Source organism: Trachurus japonicus, chromosome 9 (genome assembly GCF_045865225.1).
Source record: "Trachurus japonicus isolate A0001 chromosome 9, Traja_1.0".
NCBI lineage: Eukaryota > Metazoa > Chordata > Actinopteri > Carangiformes > Carangidae > Trachurus > Trachurus japonicus.
The window spans coordinates 4,247,177-4,264,077 of record NC_140915.1 but is presented as its reverse complement, the minus strand read 5'-3'; the positions used below and the strand labels follow the sequence as shown (position 1 = coordinate 4,264,077).

General features: G+C 45.6%; 2 protein-coding genes across 2 annotated transcripts in view; one reads left to right on the top strand and one right to left on the bottom strand.

Annotated features, from left to right (window-relative positions):
• Positions 1–11,080, top strand: part of tti2 (TELO2 interacting protein 2) — a 14,507-nt gene extending 3,427 nt beyond the window's left edge. Inside the window, exons 4-10 of the mRNA XM_085785710.1 lie at positions 2,987–3,044; positions 3,142–3,270; positions 4,270–4,362; positions 5,626–5,810; positions 7,614–7,757; positions 9,371–9,533; positions 10,739–11,080. Coding sequence (XP_085641836.1) covers positions 2,987–3,044; positions 3,142–3,270; positions 4,270–4,362; positions 5,626–5,810; positions 7,614–7,757; positions 9,371–9,533; positions 10,739–10,825 — 859 coding nt within the window. The 3' untranslated portion in view covers positions 10,826–11,080. The remainder of the gene's footprint in view (positions 1–2,986; positions 3,045–3,141; positions 3,271–4,269; positions 4,363–5,625; positions 5,811–7,613; positions 7,758–9,370; positions 9,534–10,738) is intronic.
• An 18-nt stretch (positions 11,081–11,098) lies between these two features.
• Positions 11,099–15,238, bottom strand: LOC146980680 (uncharacterized). The gene is made up of 6 exons (XM_085787921.1): positions 15,214–15,238; positions 15,117–15,169; positions 14,149–14,457; positions 13,514–13,582; positions 11,624–11,686; positions 11,099–11,291 (listed from the first exon to the last, which is right to left on the bottom strand). The coding sequence occupies exons 1-6, from the start codon at positions 15,236–15,238 to the stop codon at positions 11,166–11,168; spliced, it is 645 nt and encodes a 214-aa protein (XP_085644047.1). The 3' UTR covers positions 11,099–11,165.
• Between the last annotated feature and the right edge of the window lie 1,663 nt (positions 15,239–16,901).

Here is a 16,901-nt window from a genome sequence, read left to right as displayed (position 1 = left end):
TCATGTCACTATATCACCGTTTAGACTAATCTGATGTTTGTAAAGTTTATAAAACCAATGATTGGACAAACATTACTATTTATGTATGCACGTTTTTGTAATTAGTCATGGTTATCAGAGATTAGCCGGGCTAACGGTTAGCTACCTGTTTAACTTTAATAACTCAGTGACTCAATAAACGCTCCATGAAAAAATATTTTCTCCAGCGGATATCTGAGTTCCAACATGACTGAGCTAACTGGAGTAGTTTCATGTCGTGTCCCACAACGGGAGGGTTTTAACAGCTGACGTCCTGCTGTTAGCTTAGCTACCGCCATTAGCTTAGCTACTGCTGTTAGCTTAGCTACTGCCGTTAGCTTAGCTACCGCCGTTAGCTTAGCTACCGTTAGCTGTCCCTGTCAGCTGAGCCACTGATGCTTTCTAGACACTGTGATTCCCCCAAACTGAATAAATACAACACATAGCAACACAAAACACACACACAGAAATAGTAATGTTTCTTCAATCATTTCAGATTTGTCTAAACGGTGATAGGGCGTGAAAAATATGATAGGTATATATATATAGCTAAACTCTGGTTCGTTACTATTGATCTCATTCAAATTACGTGCTGGTTTTCTACCCGGAAGTAGAATGTAAACAACAAGGAACACATGTTGCAATCGATGCAGAAATACCACAGGATGCAGGGGAACCTCCACTGCGTTTCACTGTGCCTCCTATTTCGAATAGCGCACCACCAAACCGCGAACCGCTTCCTGAACCAGTAGGCGGAGCAACGGGCTGGCGAGGCTTCGGACGTCATCTCATACGTCATCGATACACGCTTCCATACGCGCTTCGATACGCGCTTCGATACCGCGCTTCGATACGCGCTTCGATACCGCGCTTCGATACGCGCTTCCATAACGTGCTTCGATACCGCGCTTCGATACGCGCTTCCATAACGCGCTTCGATACCGCGCTTCGATAACGCGCTTCGATACGCGCTTCCATAACGTGCTTCGATACGCGCTTCCATAACGTGCTTCGATACCGCGCTTCGATACCGCGCTTCGATACGCGCTTCCATAACGCGCTTCGATACCGCGCTTCGATAACGCGCTTCGATACGCGCTTCGATAACGCGCTTCGATACGCGCTTCCATAACGTGCTTCGATACCGCGCTTCGATACCGCGCTTCGATACGCGCTTCCATAACGCGCTTCGATACCGCGCTTCGATACCGCACTTCGATACGCGCTTCCATAACGCGCTTCGATACCGCGCTTCGATAACGCGCTTCGATACGCGCTTCGATAACGCGCTTCGATAACGCGCTTCGATAACGCGCTTCGATATGCGCTTCGATATGCGCTTCCATAACGCGCTTCGATACGCGCTTCCATAACGTGCTTCGATACGCGCTTCCATAACGCGCTTCGATACGCGCTTCCATAACGCGCTTCGATACCGCGCTTCGATAACGCGCTTCGATACGCGCTTCGATAACGCGCTTCGATACGCGCTTCCATAACGTGCTTCGATACGCGCTTCCATAACGTGCTTCGATACCGCGCTTCGATACCGCGCTTCGATAACGCGCTTCGATACGCGCTTCCATAACGTGCTTCGATACCGCGCTTCGATAACGCGCTTCGATACGCGCTTCGATAACGCGCTTCGATACGCGCTTCCATAACGTGCTTCGATACGCGCTTCGATACCGCGCTTCGATACCGCGCTTCGATACCGCGCTTCGATAACACGCTTCGATACGCGCTTCCATAACGCGCTTCGAAGCGCGCTTCGAAGCGCGGTATCGAAGCGCGGTATCGATACGCACTGCAATATGCGCCTCGATACGCGCATCGATACGCGCTTCACAAAAACACTTCCTGGATTACTCGACGCGCGCTTCGATACCGCGCTTCGATAACACGCTTCGATACGCGCTTCCATAACGCGCTTCGAAGCGCGCTTCGAAGCGCGGTATCGAAGCGCGGTATCGATACGCACTTCAATATGCGCCTCGATACCGCGCTTCGATACCGCGCTTCGATAACGCGCTTCGATACGCGCTTCCATAACGTGCTTCGATACCGCGCTTCGATAACGCGCTTCGATACGCGCTTCGATAACGCGCTTCGATACGCGCTTCCATAACGTGCTTCGATACGCGCTTCGATACCGCGCTTCGATACCGCGCTTCGATACCGCGCTTCGATACCGCGCTTCGATAACACGCTTCGATACGCGCTTCCATAACGCGCTTCGAAGCGCGGTATCGAAGCGCGGTATCGATACGCACTTCAATATGCGCCTCGATACGCGCTTCGATACGCGCTTCACAAAACACTTCCTGGATTACTCGACGCGCGCTTCGAAGCCTCGACACGGCAACACACATCACTACTGATTGGACGATGTCATCGGAGTGTGAAGCTCTGACTGTGTGTGTGTGTTGCAGGAACTCGTGGTGAAGTTGTTGTTTGTGTGTGTCCTCTTTCTTTCTTTCTTCCTTTCTTTCTTTCTTTCTCTCTCTTTCTCTCTGTTTTTCCTCTGTCTCTCCCTCTTTCTTTCTTCTCTCTCTTTCTTTCTTTCTTTCTCCCCCTTTCTGTCCTCTCTCTCTTTCTCCCTTTCTTTCTTTCTTTCTTTCTTTCTTTCTTTCTTTCTTTCTTTCTTTCTTTCTTTCTCCCTCTTTCTCTCTGTTTTTCCTCTGTCTTTCTTTCTTTCTTTCTTTCTCCCCCTTTCTGTCCTCTCTCTCTTTCTCCCTTTCTTTCTTTCTTTCTTTCTTTCTTTCTTTCTTTCTTTCTCCCCCTTTCTGTCCTCTCTCCCTTTCTTTCTTTCTTTCTTTCTTTTTTCTTTCTTTCTTTCTCCCTCTTTCTTTATTCTCTTTTTCTTTCTTTCTTTCTTCTCTCTCTCTTTCTTTCTTTCCTCTCTCTCTCCCTCTCTCTTCTTTCACTAGTTCACAGGTAAATGTGTGTGTGTGTGTGTGTGTTGCAGGGACTCGTGGCGGCGCCGTGAACCCGTGAAGTTGGTGTTTGTGTGGACGCTGCTGCAGGTCAGTGATCAGCTGACTGAGAGGAGACGCCTGGTTTCCACGGCAACACGACAAACTCCAACTCTCTCTATCTCTCTCTCTCTCTGTGTGTGTGCAGGTCTCTCGCCCCTCCCTCTCCCCCCACCTCCCCCGCCTCCTCCCCCCCTCCCTCCTCCTCAGTGACGACTACAGGCCGGAGAACTGCATGATGGGAGTTCGCTGTCTGCACCACATCGTCCTCAACACGGTGACAACACACACACACACACACACACACGCTCTCCCTCTTTCTTTCCCCTCTCTCCCTTTCTTTCCTCTCTCTCCTCCTCTCTTTCTTCCCCTCTCTCCTCCTCTCTTTCTTTCCCCTCGCTCTCCCTCTTTCTTTCCCCTCTCTCCTCCTCTCTTTCTTTCTTCTCGCTCTCCCTCTTTCTTTCCCCTCTCTCCCTTTCTTTCCTCTCTCTCCTCCTCTCTTTCTTTCTTCTCGCTCTCCCTCTTTCTTTCCCCTCTCTCCCTTTCTTTCCCCTCTCTCCTCCTCTCTTTCTTTCTTCTCGCTCTCTCTCTTTCTTTCCCCTCTCTCCCTTTCTTTCCTCTCTCTCCTCCTCTCTTTCTTTCCCCTCACTCTTTCTTTCCCCTCTCTCCCTTTCTTTCCTCTCTCTCCTCCTCTCTTTCTTTCCCCTCGCTCTCCCTCTTTCTTTCCCCTCTCTCCCTTTCTTTCCTCTCTCTCCTCCTCTATTTCTTTCCCCTCGCTCTCCCTCTTTCTTTCCCCTCTCTCCCTTTCTTTCCTCTCTCTCCTCCTCTATTTCTTTCCCCTCTCTACCTCTTTCTTTCCCCCTCCCTCTTTATTTCCTCTCTCTACCTCTTTCTTTCCCCTCTCCCTCCTCCTCTCTTTCTTTCTTTCTGTCTTTCTTCTCTCTCTCTCCCTATTTCTTCCCTCTCTCTTTTTTCCCTTCTTTCTTTCTTTCTTTCTTTCTTTCTTTCTTTCTTTCTTTCTTTCTTTCTTTCTTTCTTTCTTTCTTTCTTTCTTTCTTTCTTCCCCCTCTCTCTCCCTCTCTCTTTCCCCTCTCTCATCCTCTTTCTTTTCTACACTTTCCTGTATTCAACCAGTTCACAGGTGAATGTGTTGTAATGATGATTGTGTGTGTGTGTGTGCGTGTGTGTGTGCTTGTGTGCGTGTGTGTGTGCGTGTGTGTGTGCTTGTGTGCGTGTGTGTGTGCGTGTGTGTGTGTGTGTGTGTGTGTGTGTGCAGCCTGCTGCTGAGCTCCGTCAGTTCAACAGAGCGGAGGTTCTCTACCAGGCTTTGTTCAAACACCTGTACACCACCGAGGCTGCCGTCATCCAGGTAACACACACACACACACACACAAACTAGGGGTGGGCATTGCCAAGGACATCGCGATACGATACGCATCACGATACTTGGGTCACGATACGATACGATATTGCGATATCCAAATTTTGCGATATTCTACGATATTCTACATAGTTCACTGAAAAATGTAAAAGGCATTATTTATGCATCTTAAAATCCGAGTTGTATGTACATGAGATGATAGTGATAATTCATGGGACAAACTGAGTCAAAACAATGTAATTCAAATTATCCATGCCATTTTATTGTAACTATACAAGCGCAAGTTACAACAACATAATTTGCATGAACAACACACTGTCTGAGGTAGCAGTACAGCAGTGACGAAGTTTTCGTCTGAAATATGATTTATTATTTGAAAAAAATTGATATATCGATATCGTATCGCGATACAAAATAGACGGAATCTCCTTGTTGTTTACATTCTACTTCCTGGTAGAAAACCAGCTGTAATTTGAATGAGATCAATATTAACGAACGAGAGTTTAGCTATATATCATATTGTTCACGCCCTATCACCGTTTAGACAAATCTGAAATGATTGAAGAAACATTACTATTTCTGTGTGTGTGTTTTGTGTTGCTATGTGTTGTATTTATTCAGTTTGGGGGAATCACAGTGTCTAGAAAGCATCAGTGGCTCAGTGGACAGGGACAGCTAACGGTAGCTAAGCTAACAGCTGTAGCTAAGCTAACGGCGGTAGCTAAGCTAACGGCGGGAGCTAAGCTAACAGCAGGACGTCAGCTGTTAAAACCCTCCCGTTGTGGGACACGACATTAAACTACTCCAGTTAGCTCAGTCATGTTGGAACTCAGATATCCGCTGGAGAAAATATTTTTTCATGGAGCGTTTATTGAGTCACTGAGTTATTAAAGTTAAACAGCTAGCTAACCGTTAGCCCGGCTAATCTCTGATAACCATGACTAATTACAAAAATGTGCACACGTAAATAGTAATGTTTGTCCAATCATTGGTTTTATAAACTTTACAAACATCAGATTAGTCTAAACGGCGATATAGTGACATGAAAAATTAGATATATATAGCTAAACTCTCGTCCGTCACTATTGTTCTCATGCTGGTTTTCTACCAGGAAGTAGTTGTAAACAACAAGGCGATTCGTCCTATATCGCAATATATTGCCGTATCGATATTTTTGCCCACACACACACCCCCCTCTCTCTCTTATTGATCATTGATCGGTGATCGGTGATTGGTGATCGGTCTGTGCAGCTGGTCCTGTCCTGTCTCTTGGATCTGCTCCTGGTCCTGGAGAAGCCTCCTTCCTCCTCCTCCTCCCCCAGGAAGCCCTGTCGCCATGACGACGTGCTGCGTCTGGTCCTGACCCACATGGAGGCGGAGCACAAGGTGGCGCTGCGACGCGTCTACGCCTGCGCCCTCCCGCCGCTCGTCGACAGGTACGCCGCGCCTCGCCACAATAAGAGTAGGACAGTGTCGGTTCCTCCAAAATAAAAGTCTGAATCTTTCCCTCTGTTATTGATTATCAGTAATAATCAGACTATTGTAGAGCTGCAACAACTCATTGATTAATCAAACAATAATCGATTATTAAATTAATCGTCAACTATTTTGATAATCTAATAATCAGTTTGAGTCGTTTTTTTAAGGAAAAAAGTGCAAATTCTCTGATTCCAGCTTCTTAAAGGACAATTCCGGGCAAATTCAACTCGGGGGTGTATTTTCATATCATTTTAGGTCTAAAAGAATGAATCTGAAGATTTTCAGTTTAATCGCTCCTGTTTTGCGGTAGTTGCGTCTGTCCGCGCATCGCCACGGCAGCAATGAATGGGAGTGGATGTAAGTTCTGCTGTTTAGGCTGTTTCCAGCCCTCAAAGCCGCAATTTTTTTCCACAGACAGCGTCAGATGGCAACTCAAACATGCACCGAGAAGTTTATTTACTTCAAGCAAGCCGACATGTTTGTAAAAGTCGATCTAATTCAAAGTCTCCCGGAGTCTCGTGCGAGACCCAGTTGCAGTGCTGGTGTGTTCAGGTGCAGTAGGAGCTACCGTTTGTGTCATAAACACAGGAATATCAACTCTTTACTTGCTTGAAGTGTACATTTTTTTCCACAGACAGCGTCAGGTGGCGACTCAAAGATGCGCCGAGAAGTTTTTTTTACTTGAAGCAAGTAAAGAGTTGATATTCCTGTGTTTATGACACAAACGGTAGCTTTTCCCACTGCACCTGAACACACCGAGCACGGCAACTGGGTCTCGCGCGAGACTCCGGGAGACTTTGAATTAGATCGACTTTTACAAACATGTGGGCTTGCTTGAAGTAAATAAACTTCTCGGTGCATGTTTGAGTCTCCATCTGATGCTGTCTGTGGAAAAAAATTGCGGCTTTGAGGGCTGTAAACAGCCTAAACAGCGGAACTTACATCCACTCCCATTCATTGCTGCCGTGGCGATGCGGGGACAGACACAACTACCGCAAAACAGGAGCGATTAAACTGAAAATCTTCAGATTCATTCTTTTAGACCTAAAATGATATGAAAATACACCCCTGAGTTGAATTCGCCTGGAATTGTCCTTTAATGTCTCCTGTTTCGCGGTAGTTGTGTCTGTCCCCGCATCGCCACGGCAACAATGAATGGGAGCGGATTGAAGTTACATCCCTCAAAGCCACAGACAGCGTCAGATGGAGACTCAAACATGCACCCAGAAGTTTATTTACTTCCAGCAAGTCTAGAGTTGATATTCCTGTGTTTCTGACACAAACGGGAGCTTCCCACTGCACCTGAACACACCGAGCGTCAACTTGGGTCTCGACTCCGCCAGACTTTGAATCAGATCTAGTTTTACAAACATGTCGGCTTGTTGAAGTAAATAAACTTCTGGCTGCATGTTTGAGTCGCCATCTGACGCTGTCTGTGGCTTTGAGGGATGGAAACAGCCTAAGCAGCAGAACTTCAATCCGCTCCCATTCATCGCTGCCGTGGCGACGCGGGGACAGACACAACTACCGCAAAACAGGAGACATTAAACTGAAAATTAAACGGAATTGTCCTTTAAATCTGGTTTCTTTTTTCCTTTATGACAATAAACTGAGTCTCTCTTTGGTTTGTGGACAAGACAAGACATTTGAGGACGTCGTCTGGTGGTTTGAGAAACACTGATTGATGTGACTGTTGATCAATGTGTGTTTTTTTTGTGTGTGTGTGTGTGTGTTTTCTGTGTGTGTGTGTGTGTGTGCAGGATGGGCGTGGCCGTGTGCAGACACCTGCGGCGGTTGGAGCGTGTGCTGCAGAGTTACCTGGAGCTCAGCGACTCACCGGAGGAGACGAGTCGGCTGAAGATGCTCGAGGTTCTGGAGAAAACCATCAGAGCTGCCTGGCCCCGGTAACACACACACACACACACACACACACACACACACGTCCTTGTAATTCTATCGTTGTGAGGACACTCGTTGACATGATGTATTCCCTTTAGCCCCTAACCCTAAACCCTTAACCATTAATATAAATCTTAAGTCTTAACCCTTAAACAGCCCTTGGAAAAAGTGAGGATCGACCAAAATGTCCTCACTTCCCAAAATGTCCCCACTCTGTTGGTTAAAAACTCGCCGGTCCCCACAACGTATTACGTACAAGAACACACACACACACACTAGTAGGTGCTGGTGCTGATGAGTGATTAACGGGGTCACATGACGTTTGGAACAGGTGGTCTCTCTCTTTCTTTCCTTTCTCTCTCCCTCTCTTTTCCTTTCTCCCCCCTCTCCCTCTCTTTCTCTGCTCTCTCTCTTCCTTTCTCTCCCTATCTTCCCTCTTTACTCCCCCTTCTCCTTCTTTCCTCTCTCTCTCTTTCTTTCCTCACTCTCTTTCTTTCCTCTCTCTCCCTCTCTTCCTTACTCCCCCTTTCTTTCTTCCCTCTCTTCCTTTCTCCCCCTTTCTTTCTTTCCTCTCTCTCTCTTCCTTTCTCCCCCTCTCTTTCTTTCCTCTGTCTCCCTCTCTTCCTTACTCCCCCTTCTCCTTCTTTCCTCTCTCTCTCTTTCTTTCCTCACTCTCTCTTTGTTTCCTCTCTCTCCATCTTTTCCTTTCTCCCCCTCTCTTTCTCTCCTCTTCCTTTCTCCCCCTTTCTTTCTTTCCTCTCTCTCTCTTCCTTTCTCCCCCTCTCTTTCTTTCCTCTCTCTCCCTCTCTTCCTTACTCCCCCTTCTCCTTCTTTCCTCTCTCTCTCTTCCTTTCTCCCCCTCTCTTTCTTTCCTCTCTCTCCCTCTCTTCCTTACTCTCCCTTCTCCTTCTTTCCTCTCTCTCTCTTTCTTTCCTCACTCTCTCTTTGTTTCCTCTCTCTCCATCTTTTCCTTTCTCCCCCTCTCTTTCTCTCCTCTCTTCCTTTCTCCCCCTTTCTTTCTTTCCTCTCTCTCTCTTCCTTTCCTCACTCGCTCTTTCTTTCCTCTCTCCATCTCCCCCCTCCCTCTCTTTCTCTCCTCTCTTCCTTACTCCCCCTTCTCCTTCTTTCCTCTCTCTCTTCCTTTCCTCACTCTTCCTTTCCTCACTCTCTCTTTCTTTCCTCTCTCTCCCTCTCTTTTCCTTTCTCTCCCTCTCTCTTCTGTTCTCCCCCTCTTTCTTTCCTCACTCTCTCTTTCTTTCCTCTCTCTCCCTCTCTTTTCCTTTCTCCTCCTCTCCCTCTTTCTCTCCTCTCTCTTCCTTTCTCCCCCCTTTCTTTCCTCTTTCTCTCTTCCCGCTTTCTTCTCTCTCTTTCTTTCTTCCCATTTCTTCTCTCTCTTTCTTTCATATTTCTTTCTTCCCCTCTTTATTTCCTCTCTTTCTGTCTTTCCTTTCTCTCTCTTTCTTCCCATTTCTTCTCTCTCCTTCTTTCCTCTTTCTCTCTTCCTCCCCTCCCCCTCCCTCCACCAGAGCCGCCTGGCCCCGGTAACACACACACACACACACACACACACACACACACACGTATGTGCTGGTGCTGATCACATGACGTGTGGTGTCAGGTGGGAGCGTTGCCGTGGCGAGCCGTGGCTCCGCCTCCTCCTGCGGCTGCTGCTGGTTGCCGTTGACGACGCGGAGATGGAGGCGTCGGTGCGGCTGCAGCTGCTGCGTCGGACGGGAACGTGTGTCCAGCTGCTGGACGTCTGCTCCCATCATGCACTGCAGGTGAGCTACCTGAGGACCTGAGAGAGGACGGGGGACTCACCTGTCTCTCTCTCCCTCTTCTTCTTTCTCCCTTTCTTTTTTCTTTCTTTGTAGTCCAGGAAAATTCACTGGTTCTGAAGTTTTGATTGTTCTGTGTCATCTTCCTTTCACTCTGATCAGGGTCTTGTGCGCTTTGTTGTAATTTGTGATTAACAACAGAGAATTGTGGTAAAGGACGAACCGGTAATAAAGGTTTTGCCACAAATCCTGTATTCAAAACCATGTTAACTTAATACAATAAAACTTAATGCAGACTGATCGGTTCATTGTAAAACACTTATTTATTGATGTAAATGTGGTGATTTATCTACGTATAGGCTAAAGAGCCCCCAGGCAGCGCTGCTCTTCTGTCCAATACAGACATGAAGCTTCACTTTTTAATTCAAACAAATGAATGTGACTGCCACAACTGTTACATTTCATCAATGAGACCCACTAAAAAGAATGTAACCAGCCGGTGGTAAACCTCTAAAAACCTGCGGGTAAGTTAATTAGTGACCGTCTTTTCTCCCGGGATGACGACGGAGGTTGGCCGGCTGACCAGCCTCATTTGGATAAACCGACCGCACATTGGGGATCTAAACAGCTACTTTATTATACAGTATACAGTGCTATATTATAGCAGTAGAGCAGCTAAAAGTCGCTGTAGTGTTGTTAAAACATCACTTTATTAATTTTAAATATTTTTTTCATGCGAGAAAGTCACAGTTTAGAGTCCTGATCTGTGGTCAGTTTATCCAACTGACGTCTGTTTGGAAGTTTGCTCCGTTTTGGGAGAAGTGCAGAGCTACAGGGAGCAGCTACCTGGGAGCTAGCTAACTGCTCGGCTCATCTCAGAGGCAGCAGCGGCCGGCTGAGGGGATCGAACCTGTGATCGACCAGTCAGACTACGTCGTCATGCCGGTGGAGAAAGGAGCAGATTAATTTAATTTATGGTCTCATTGATTAGTTTGTGTAAATGAAAAGTGAAGCTTCAGGAGGAGCTGGGCAGAGGAGCAGAAATCACCACATTTACATCAATAAATAAATGTTTTACAACTAACTGATCGGTCACATTACATTTAATTTAATCAGAAATAGTCGTGTTCCGGGTACGGAATTCACCCTGAGTCTCTTCTTAACTTTCTTTCTCCCTCTTCTCTCTCTTCTCTTCTCTTCTCTCTCAGCCTCTCCTCCGGCAGCTCGACAGCAGCTGCTGCAGCCCTGAGGTGCTCCGTTGCCTGGAAACTGTTACTACGGCGGCAGAGAGGTGATGGAAACACCTGGAAACACCTGGAAACACCTGGACTGTTGCCGAGCAGAGCTGCTGCCACTGCTTCCTGGCGGAGCAGAGGACACACCTGATTGGTCGGTTTCCTGACGGTGTCTCTGAGCTGCGAGCTGATTGGTCGGTTGGTCCTGGGACGATTCCACCGACTGATGGAGCGTGAATGAACGACGAAGACAACAAACGGATTGATTCATTCATTCATTTATTGACTGATTGATTGATTGTCAGTATCATGATCACATGATGACACACACACACACACAGCTGGTGGTCAGTGTGTGTGTGTGTGTGTGTGTGGTCAGTATGTGTGTGTGTGTGTGTGGTCAGTGTGTGAGCAGCGAGTCCAGCGTGTCCATGCGGCGTCTCACTGACTCCTCCTCCTCCTCCTCCTCCTCCTGCAGCCTCCTCAGGTTCTCCTGCTGCTCCCACAGGCTGAGGCGCAGACGGGCCTACACACACACACACACACACACACACACACACACACACACACACACACCACACACACAACTTAACTTTACTGCTATGGCTGTCGGTTGCGACGGGCTAATTTCTGTTAGCCTGTCTATGGAGTTTTACATTATACGTTAGCATTAAGCTAGCGGACTTTATGCTTAGTTGTGATGCTGGCTAACATCTAAACATCTCTGACTATATGTTGCCTCAAATACGTTGTTATTAACTTAGAACAGACGTAGACATCCTTGTTCATTTGAGTCATTGATCAGAGTGAACAGTTGATCAGTGTCATTGATTGATTGATTGATTGGTTGATCTCTACCTTCAGTCGGTCCTCCTCTTGCCTCAGGTTCTCTCTCTGAAGCTCCGCCCTCCACCTCTGCTCCTGAACACACACACACACACACACACACACACACACACACACACACACACACACACACACACACAGTTATGTCTGACTGTTCTTTACTTTTTCTGTTTAATAAAAAATATTTTTTAATCTGTCTTTTTATTCCTTGTTCATGTTCATGTTAGTCTAATGCTCTCGCCCCCTCTTTATTTCCTCTCCCTCTCTTTCTTTCTTTATTTCCTCTCCCTCTCTGTCTTCCCCCTCTTTCTTTCTTTCATCTCCCTCTATTTTCTCCCTCTCTTTTCCTCTAATTTCCTCTCCCTCTTTCTTTCCTCTCTCTCTTCTTTCTTTCTTTATTTCATCTCCCTCTCTTTCTTTCCTCTTTCTCTCCCTCTTTATTTCCTCTCCCTCTCTGTCTTCCCCCTCTCTTTCTTTCTTTATATCATCTCCCTCTCTTTCTTTCCTCTTTCTCTCCCTCTTTATTTCCTCTCCCTCTCTGTCTTCCCCCTCTCTTTCTTTCTTTATTTCATCTGTCTCTCTTTCTTTCCCCTCTCCCTCTCTCTTCCTCTCTTTCTTTCCCCTCTCCCTCTTTCTTTCCTCTCTCTTCCTCTCTTTCTTCCCCTCTCCCTCTTTCTTTCCTCTCTCTCTTCCTCTCTTTCTTTCCTCTCTCTTCCTCTCTTTCTTTCCCCTCTCTCTCTTCCTCTCTTTCTTTCCTCTTTCTCCCTCTTTCTTTCCTCTCTCTTCCTCTCTTTCTTTCCTCTTTCTCCTGTGTTGTCATGTTCATGTTAGTCTAATGCTCTCGCCCCCTCTTTATTTCCTCTCCCTCTCTTTCTTTCTTTATTTCCTCTCCCTCTCTGTCTTCCCCCTCTCTTTCTTTCTTTATTTCATCTCCCTCTCTTTTTCCTCTTTCTCTCCCTCTTTATTTCCTCTCCCTCTCTGTCTTCCCCCTCTCTTTCTTTCTTTATTTCATCTCCCTCTCTTTCTTTCCTCTTTCTCTCCCTCTTTATTTCCTCTCCCTCTCTGTCTTCCCCCTCTCTTTCTTTCTTTATATCATCTCCCTCTCTTTCTTTCCTCTTTCTCTCCCTCTTTATTTCCTCTCCCTCTCTGTCTTCCCCCTCTCTTTCTTTCTTTATTTCATCTGTCTCTCTTTCTTTCCCCTCTCCCTCTCTCTTCCTCTCTTTCTTTCCCCTCTCCCTCTTTCTTTCCTCTCTCTTCCTCTCTTTCTTTCCCCTCTCCCTCTTTCTTTCCTCTCTCTCTTCCTCTCTTTCTTTCCTCTCTCTTCCTCTCTTTCTTTCCCCTCTCTCTCTTCCTCTCTTTCTTTCCTCTTTCTCCCTCTTTCTTTCCTCTCTCTCTCTTTCTTTCCTCTTTCTCCCTCTTTCTTTCCTCTCTCTTCCTCTCTTTCTTTCCTCTTTCTCCCTCTTTCTTTCCTCTTTCTCCCTCTTTCTTTCCCCTCTCCCTCTTTCTTTCCCCTCTCCCTCTTTCTTTCCTCTCTCTTCCTCTCTTTCTTTCCTCTTTCTCCCTCTTTCTTTCCCCTCTCCCTCTTTCTTTCCTCTCTCTCTTCCCCCCTCCCTCTTTCCTCTCTCTTCCTCTCTTTCTTTCCTCTCTCTTCCTCTCTTTCTCCCTCTTTCTTTCCTCTCTCTTCCTCTCTTTCTTTCCCCTCTCCCTCTTTCTCCCCCCCCCCCCTCTTTATTTCCTCTCTCTCTCCCTCTCTTTCCTCTTTTCCTTTTCGTCACTTTCCTGTATTCAGCCAGTCCACAGGTAAATGTGTTTTACGTAATGACGACGATGATGATGATGATGATGATGATGATGTGTGTGTGTGTGTGTGTGTGTGTGTGTGTGTGTGTGTGTGTGTCTCACCTCAGTACTGAGGTCTGACCTCAGACCAGCTGTTGACAGGTAGAAAGACTCGTCCTCCTCTGACTCCTCCTACACACACACACACACACGTTGATAAACAGCAGGTTTACACAGTTAACCAATGGCAGCGGTCGTTAATAAAGTGAAGCTTTAAAAACTGGGATTAATATTCTTATCAACAGTCAATTAACTGCATATTATGTTGTAGTGAGTTATAAGTATATGCCCTCAGATTGTTTTTAATGTTTACTCGACGTAAATTGCAGCGGATCTGCTCTTACATCATTAGCTCCCAGCTTGGAGTGTTTAAGGTATGTGCTAACTATAAATAAAGACAATTAAGATGATAGTTCATTCGACTTTAAATGAACTTTCCAGCTTGTAGCAGCATTTCTGATATTTTCTCAATGTGATGGTGCAAAATAAAATGAAGGCACAACTCTGGCCTTTAACATTTTTAGCTGAAAATGTTTAGACTTCCGCACTGGTCTCACATTTGGGCTTATTGTGACAAAACGGTAGCTCCATTCAGAAAAAGAAGCAGACTGTGGTCTTCGTAAGGACTTCCTGAACGCTTTGATATGATTTTGGTGTTTCTACAGTAAATATTTTGGAAATACTTGCGAGTTACTGACCTGCTTCATTTCCTGTTGACTGGGCGTCTCTTCCTTCACACGAAGCCCCTCCTCCCTCTGAAGTAGCTCCTCCCCCTTCACATGAAGTGTCTCCTCCTTCTCCTGTAGCTCCTCCTCCTTCAGCCGAAGCCACTCCCCTTTCTCACGTAGCCCCTCCTCCTTCTGTTGAAGCTCCTCCTCTTTCTCATGTAGCCCCTCCCCCTGTCGTTGAAGCTCCTCCTCCTTCTGTTGAAGCCCCTCCTCTTTCCCCTGTAGCTCCTCCCCCTGCCGTTGAAGCTCCTCCTCCCTGAGGAGCAGGTGTTTCTCCCTCTGATGATGAAAACAGATCAATAACATGTTTGTAATAAACTACGGTAACACTTTACAATAAGGGTCCCTTAATTAACGTTAGTTACATTATTAAGCATTAATATATAAACTAATGTGTTAATTAATGCTGATTAATGCATACATAATGATAACTGATTCAACTTTTATTATTACTTAATAATTTATTAACTAACTTTGAGTAGTAAACATTAATTAACTGCTTACTAATAGGCTACATTAATTAATGTGTTTCCTAATCCTAAGTAATACATAATAATGATTGTTAATATATCTGTAAACAGTTAATTAATGCTTAATAATGTACTAACTAATGTTAATTAAGGGGCCCTTATTGTAAAGTGTTACCTAAACTTATATTTCTACCTATCTATCTTTTTGCATTTTATTCTTCATATTTTTCTACATTTATGAATGAAGTGTTTTATTTGTGGATTGATCTCCTGAGCTTGATTGATTAATATTGATTGTATATCTGTGTCCATATGTCAATGAGGTGGGACCGCTCACTACACACAGAGAACTACTCTATTACTGCAGATGTAAATAAATATGATAATGTACAAACTGTAACACACCACCCAGGTTTTCAAAATATGTGTGTGTGTCTGTGTGTGTGTGTGTGTGTGTGTGTGTGTTACCTGCTCCAGTGTGTGCAGCTCCTTCTTCTTCTCCTCCAGCCGCTCTGAGCTGCCTACACACAACACAAACAGCTGTTAGATGACACACACACTTTACTCTCTGGCTGTTTTCGAAACCGCATACTACCGTACTGTCTACTACATACTGCGTTAGTATGTACTGTATACTGCATACTGAATGTGGGATTCAGTCTGCTACTTCAGCACTGCAGTAACAGTATACGAGTTTCCCAGAATGCATTTCACGGCAACCAGCAAAAGTAGCTGTAAAACAGGTGAAAAGCTGTTTTATTTCCAGCTTTAACTTAACTAACTCAACTTAAGTTTTAATATTTTTTCATGTGAGAAAGTAACTGTTAAGATCCCAAATATACGGCCAGTTTATCCAAACGACGGCTGTTTAGAAGTTTGCTCCGCTGGTCTGCAGAGCTGCTCGGCCGGCCAACCTCCGTCGTCATCCCGGGGGAGAAAACCATCGCTAATTAACTTACCCGCAGGTTTTTAGAGGTTTACCACCGGCTGGTTAAATTATTTCTAGGAGATAAATGTTGGTCTCAGTGATGAAATCTAACAGCTGTATCAGTAGCATTAGTTAGTCTGAATGTAAAGTGAAGCTTCCTGTGTGTATTGGACAGAAGAGCAGCGCTGCCTCGGGGCTCTGGAGCCTACGGACACAAACCACCACATTTACAATGAACCGATCAGTCTGCATTAAGTTTTATTTTATTAAACTTTATACAACAGTTAGTTCCGACCGGTCCCAACCGAGCAATTTGATTGGACAAGAGACGTTCCATGAGTGCTGATATACAGTATAACAGCACTGCGACTTTTTACAAACATTATCACTCTGCTGTTCAGCTGGACAGGAGCTAAGTCAGAGCCAGGCTCCCCATACAGGAGCTGCCCCATCTCTCTGCTGCTGCTACAGTTAGAAACCTGAACATTAAAACCTGGACCTGACCTGGTCCGTCTAATTGGAGATAAATCTCTACTAAACCCGGCTGGAAAAAAAATTGCCGCGGGGGCAACTACGTTTTGAAGGCGATGTGTTTTGATAGTAGCGTTAGCTGTTGTTAGCCACGTAGCTCAGCTACTTAGCTTCAACTGTGTTTATATTGATTACATAGCAGATAAACACATGTAATACGGTATCGATAACGTCTCTGTGTCTTCACGCTGGTCCTGTTGCTCCGGTGCTGATCAGACACGGGCTCAGAACCAGAACCAGCACTGGAAGCAGCTCGGTGGAAAAGCTGGTAGCTAGTAGCTAGCTAGTTTAATGTTTATGTGTTGCCTGGCAACAGCCTTGTCTCCCTTCCAGTTGCGGAACTATTTCTGTTGGCGGAGCCAAATAAATGATTAATTAAACAAACAAATCATAATCTCTTGTAGTTTATTACTGTTCTAAAATGCGCTCGTAGCACTGTTGTATAAAAGCAATATCACACTGAGGTCGTGCTGTTGTACCGTATATCAGCACGGTGGGATTATCTGACCGAATCACAGCCGTGCTGATATATAGTACAACAGCACGACCTCTACTGTGATATTGCTTAAATATAACATGGTTACGGTACACGGCAAAGATACTTAACTGGGGCGCATTGCATTGTGGGATACAGTACGCGATGTAGACTGGTCAGATACTGGAGATATTTTCCGAATCAGTACGACATCCGGGGATTTTTCACATACTGCAGATTTTGCTTTTGTTTGCATACTGCATTTTGGCCAAATCAGTATGTACTCGTAGTTTAGTATGTGGTTTCGAATACAGCGTAT

Excerpts from the sequence above, each read along its gene's own strand:
- LOC146980680 (XM_085787921.1), bottom strand. The coding sequence starts at position 15,238 with ATGCGGTTTCGAAAACAGCCAGAGA. Across the intron at positions 15,170-15,213 it reads GTTTCGAAAACAGCCAGAGA|GCAGCTCAGAGCGGCTGGAG; the intron begins GTAAAGTGTGTG and ends TGTTGTGTGTAG. Across the intron at positions 11,292-11,623 it reads AAGAGGAGGACCGACTGAAG|GCCCGTCTGCGCCTCAGCCT; the intron begins GTAGAGATCAAC and ends GTGTGTGTGTAG.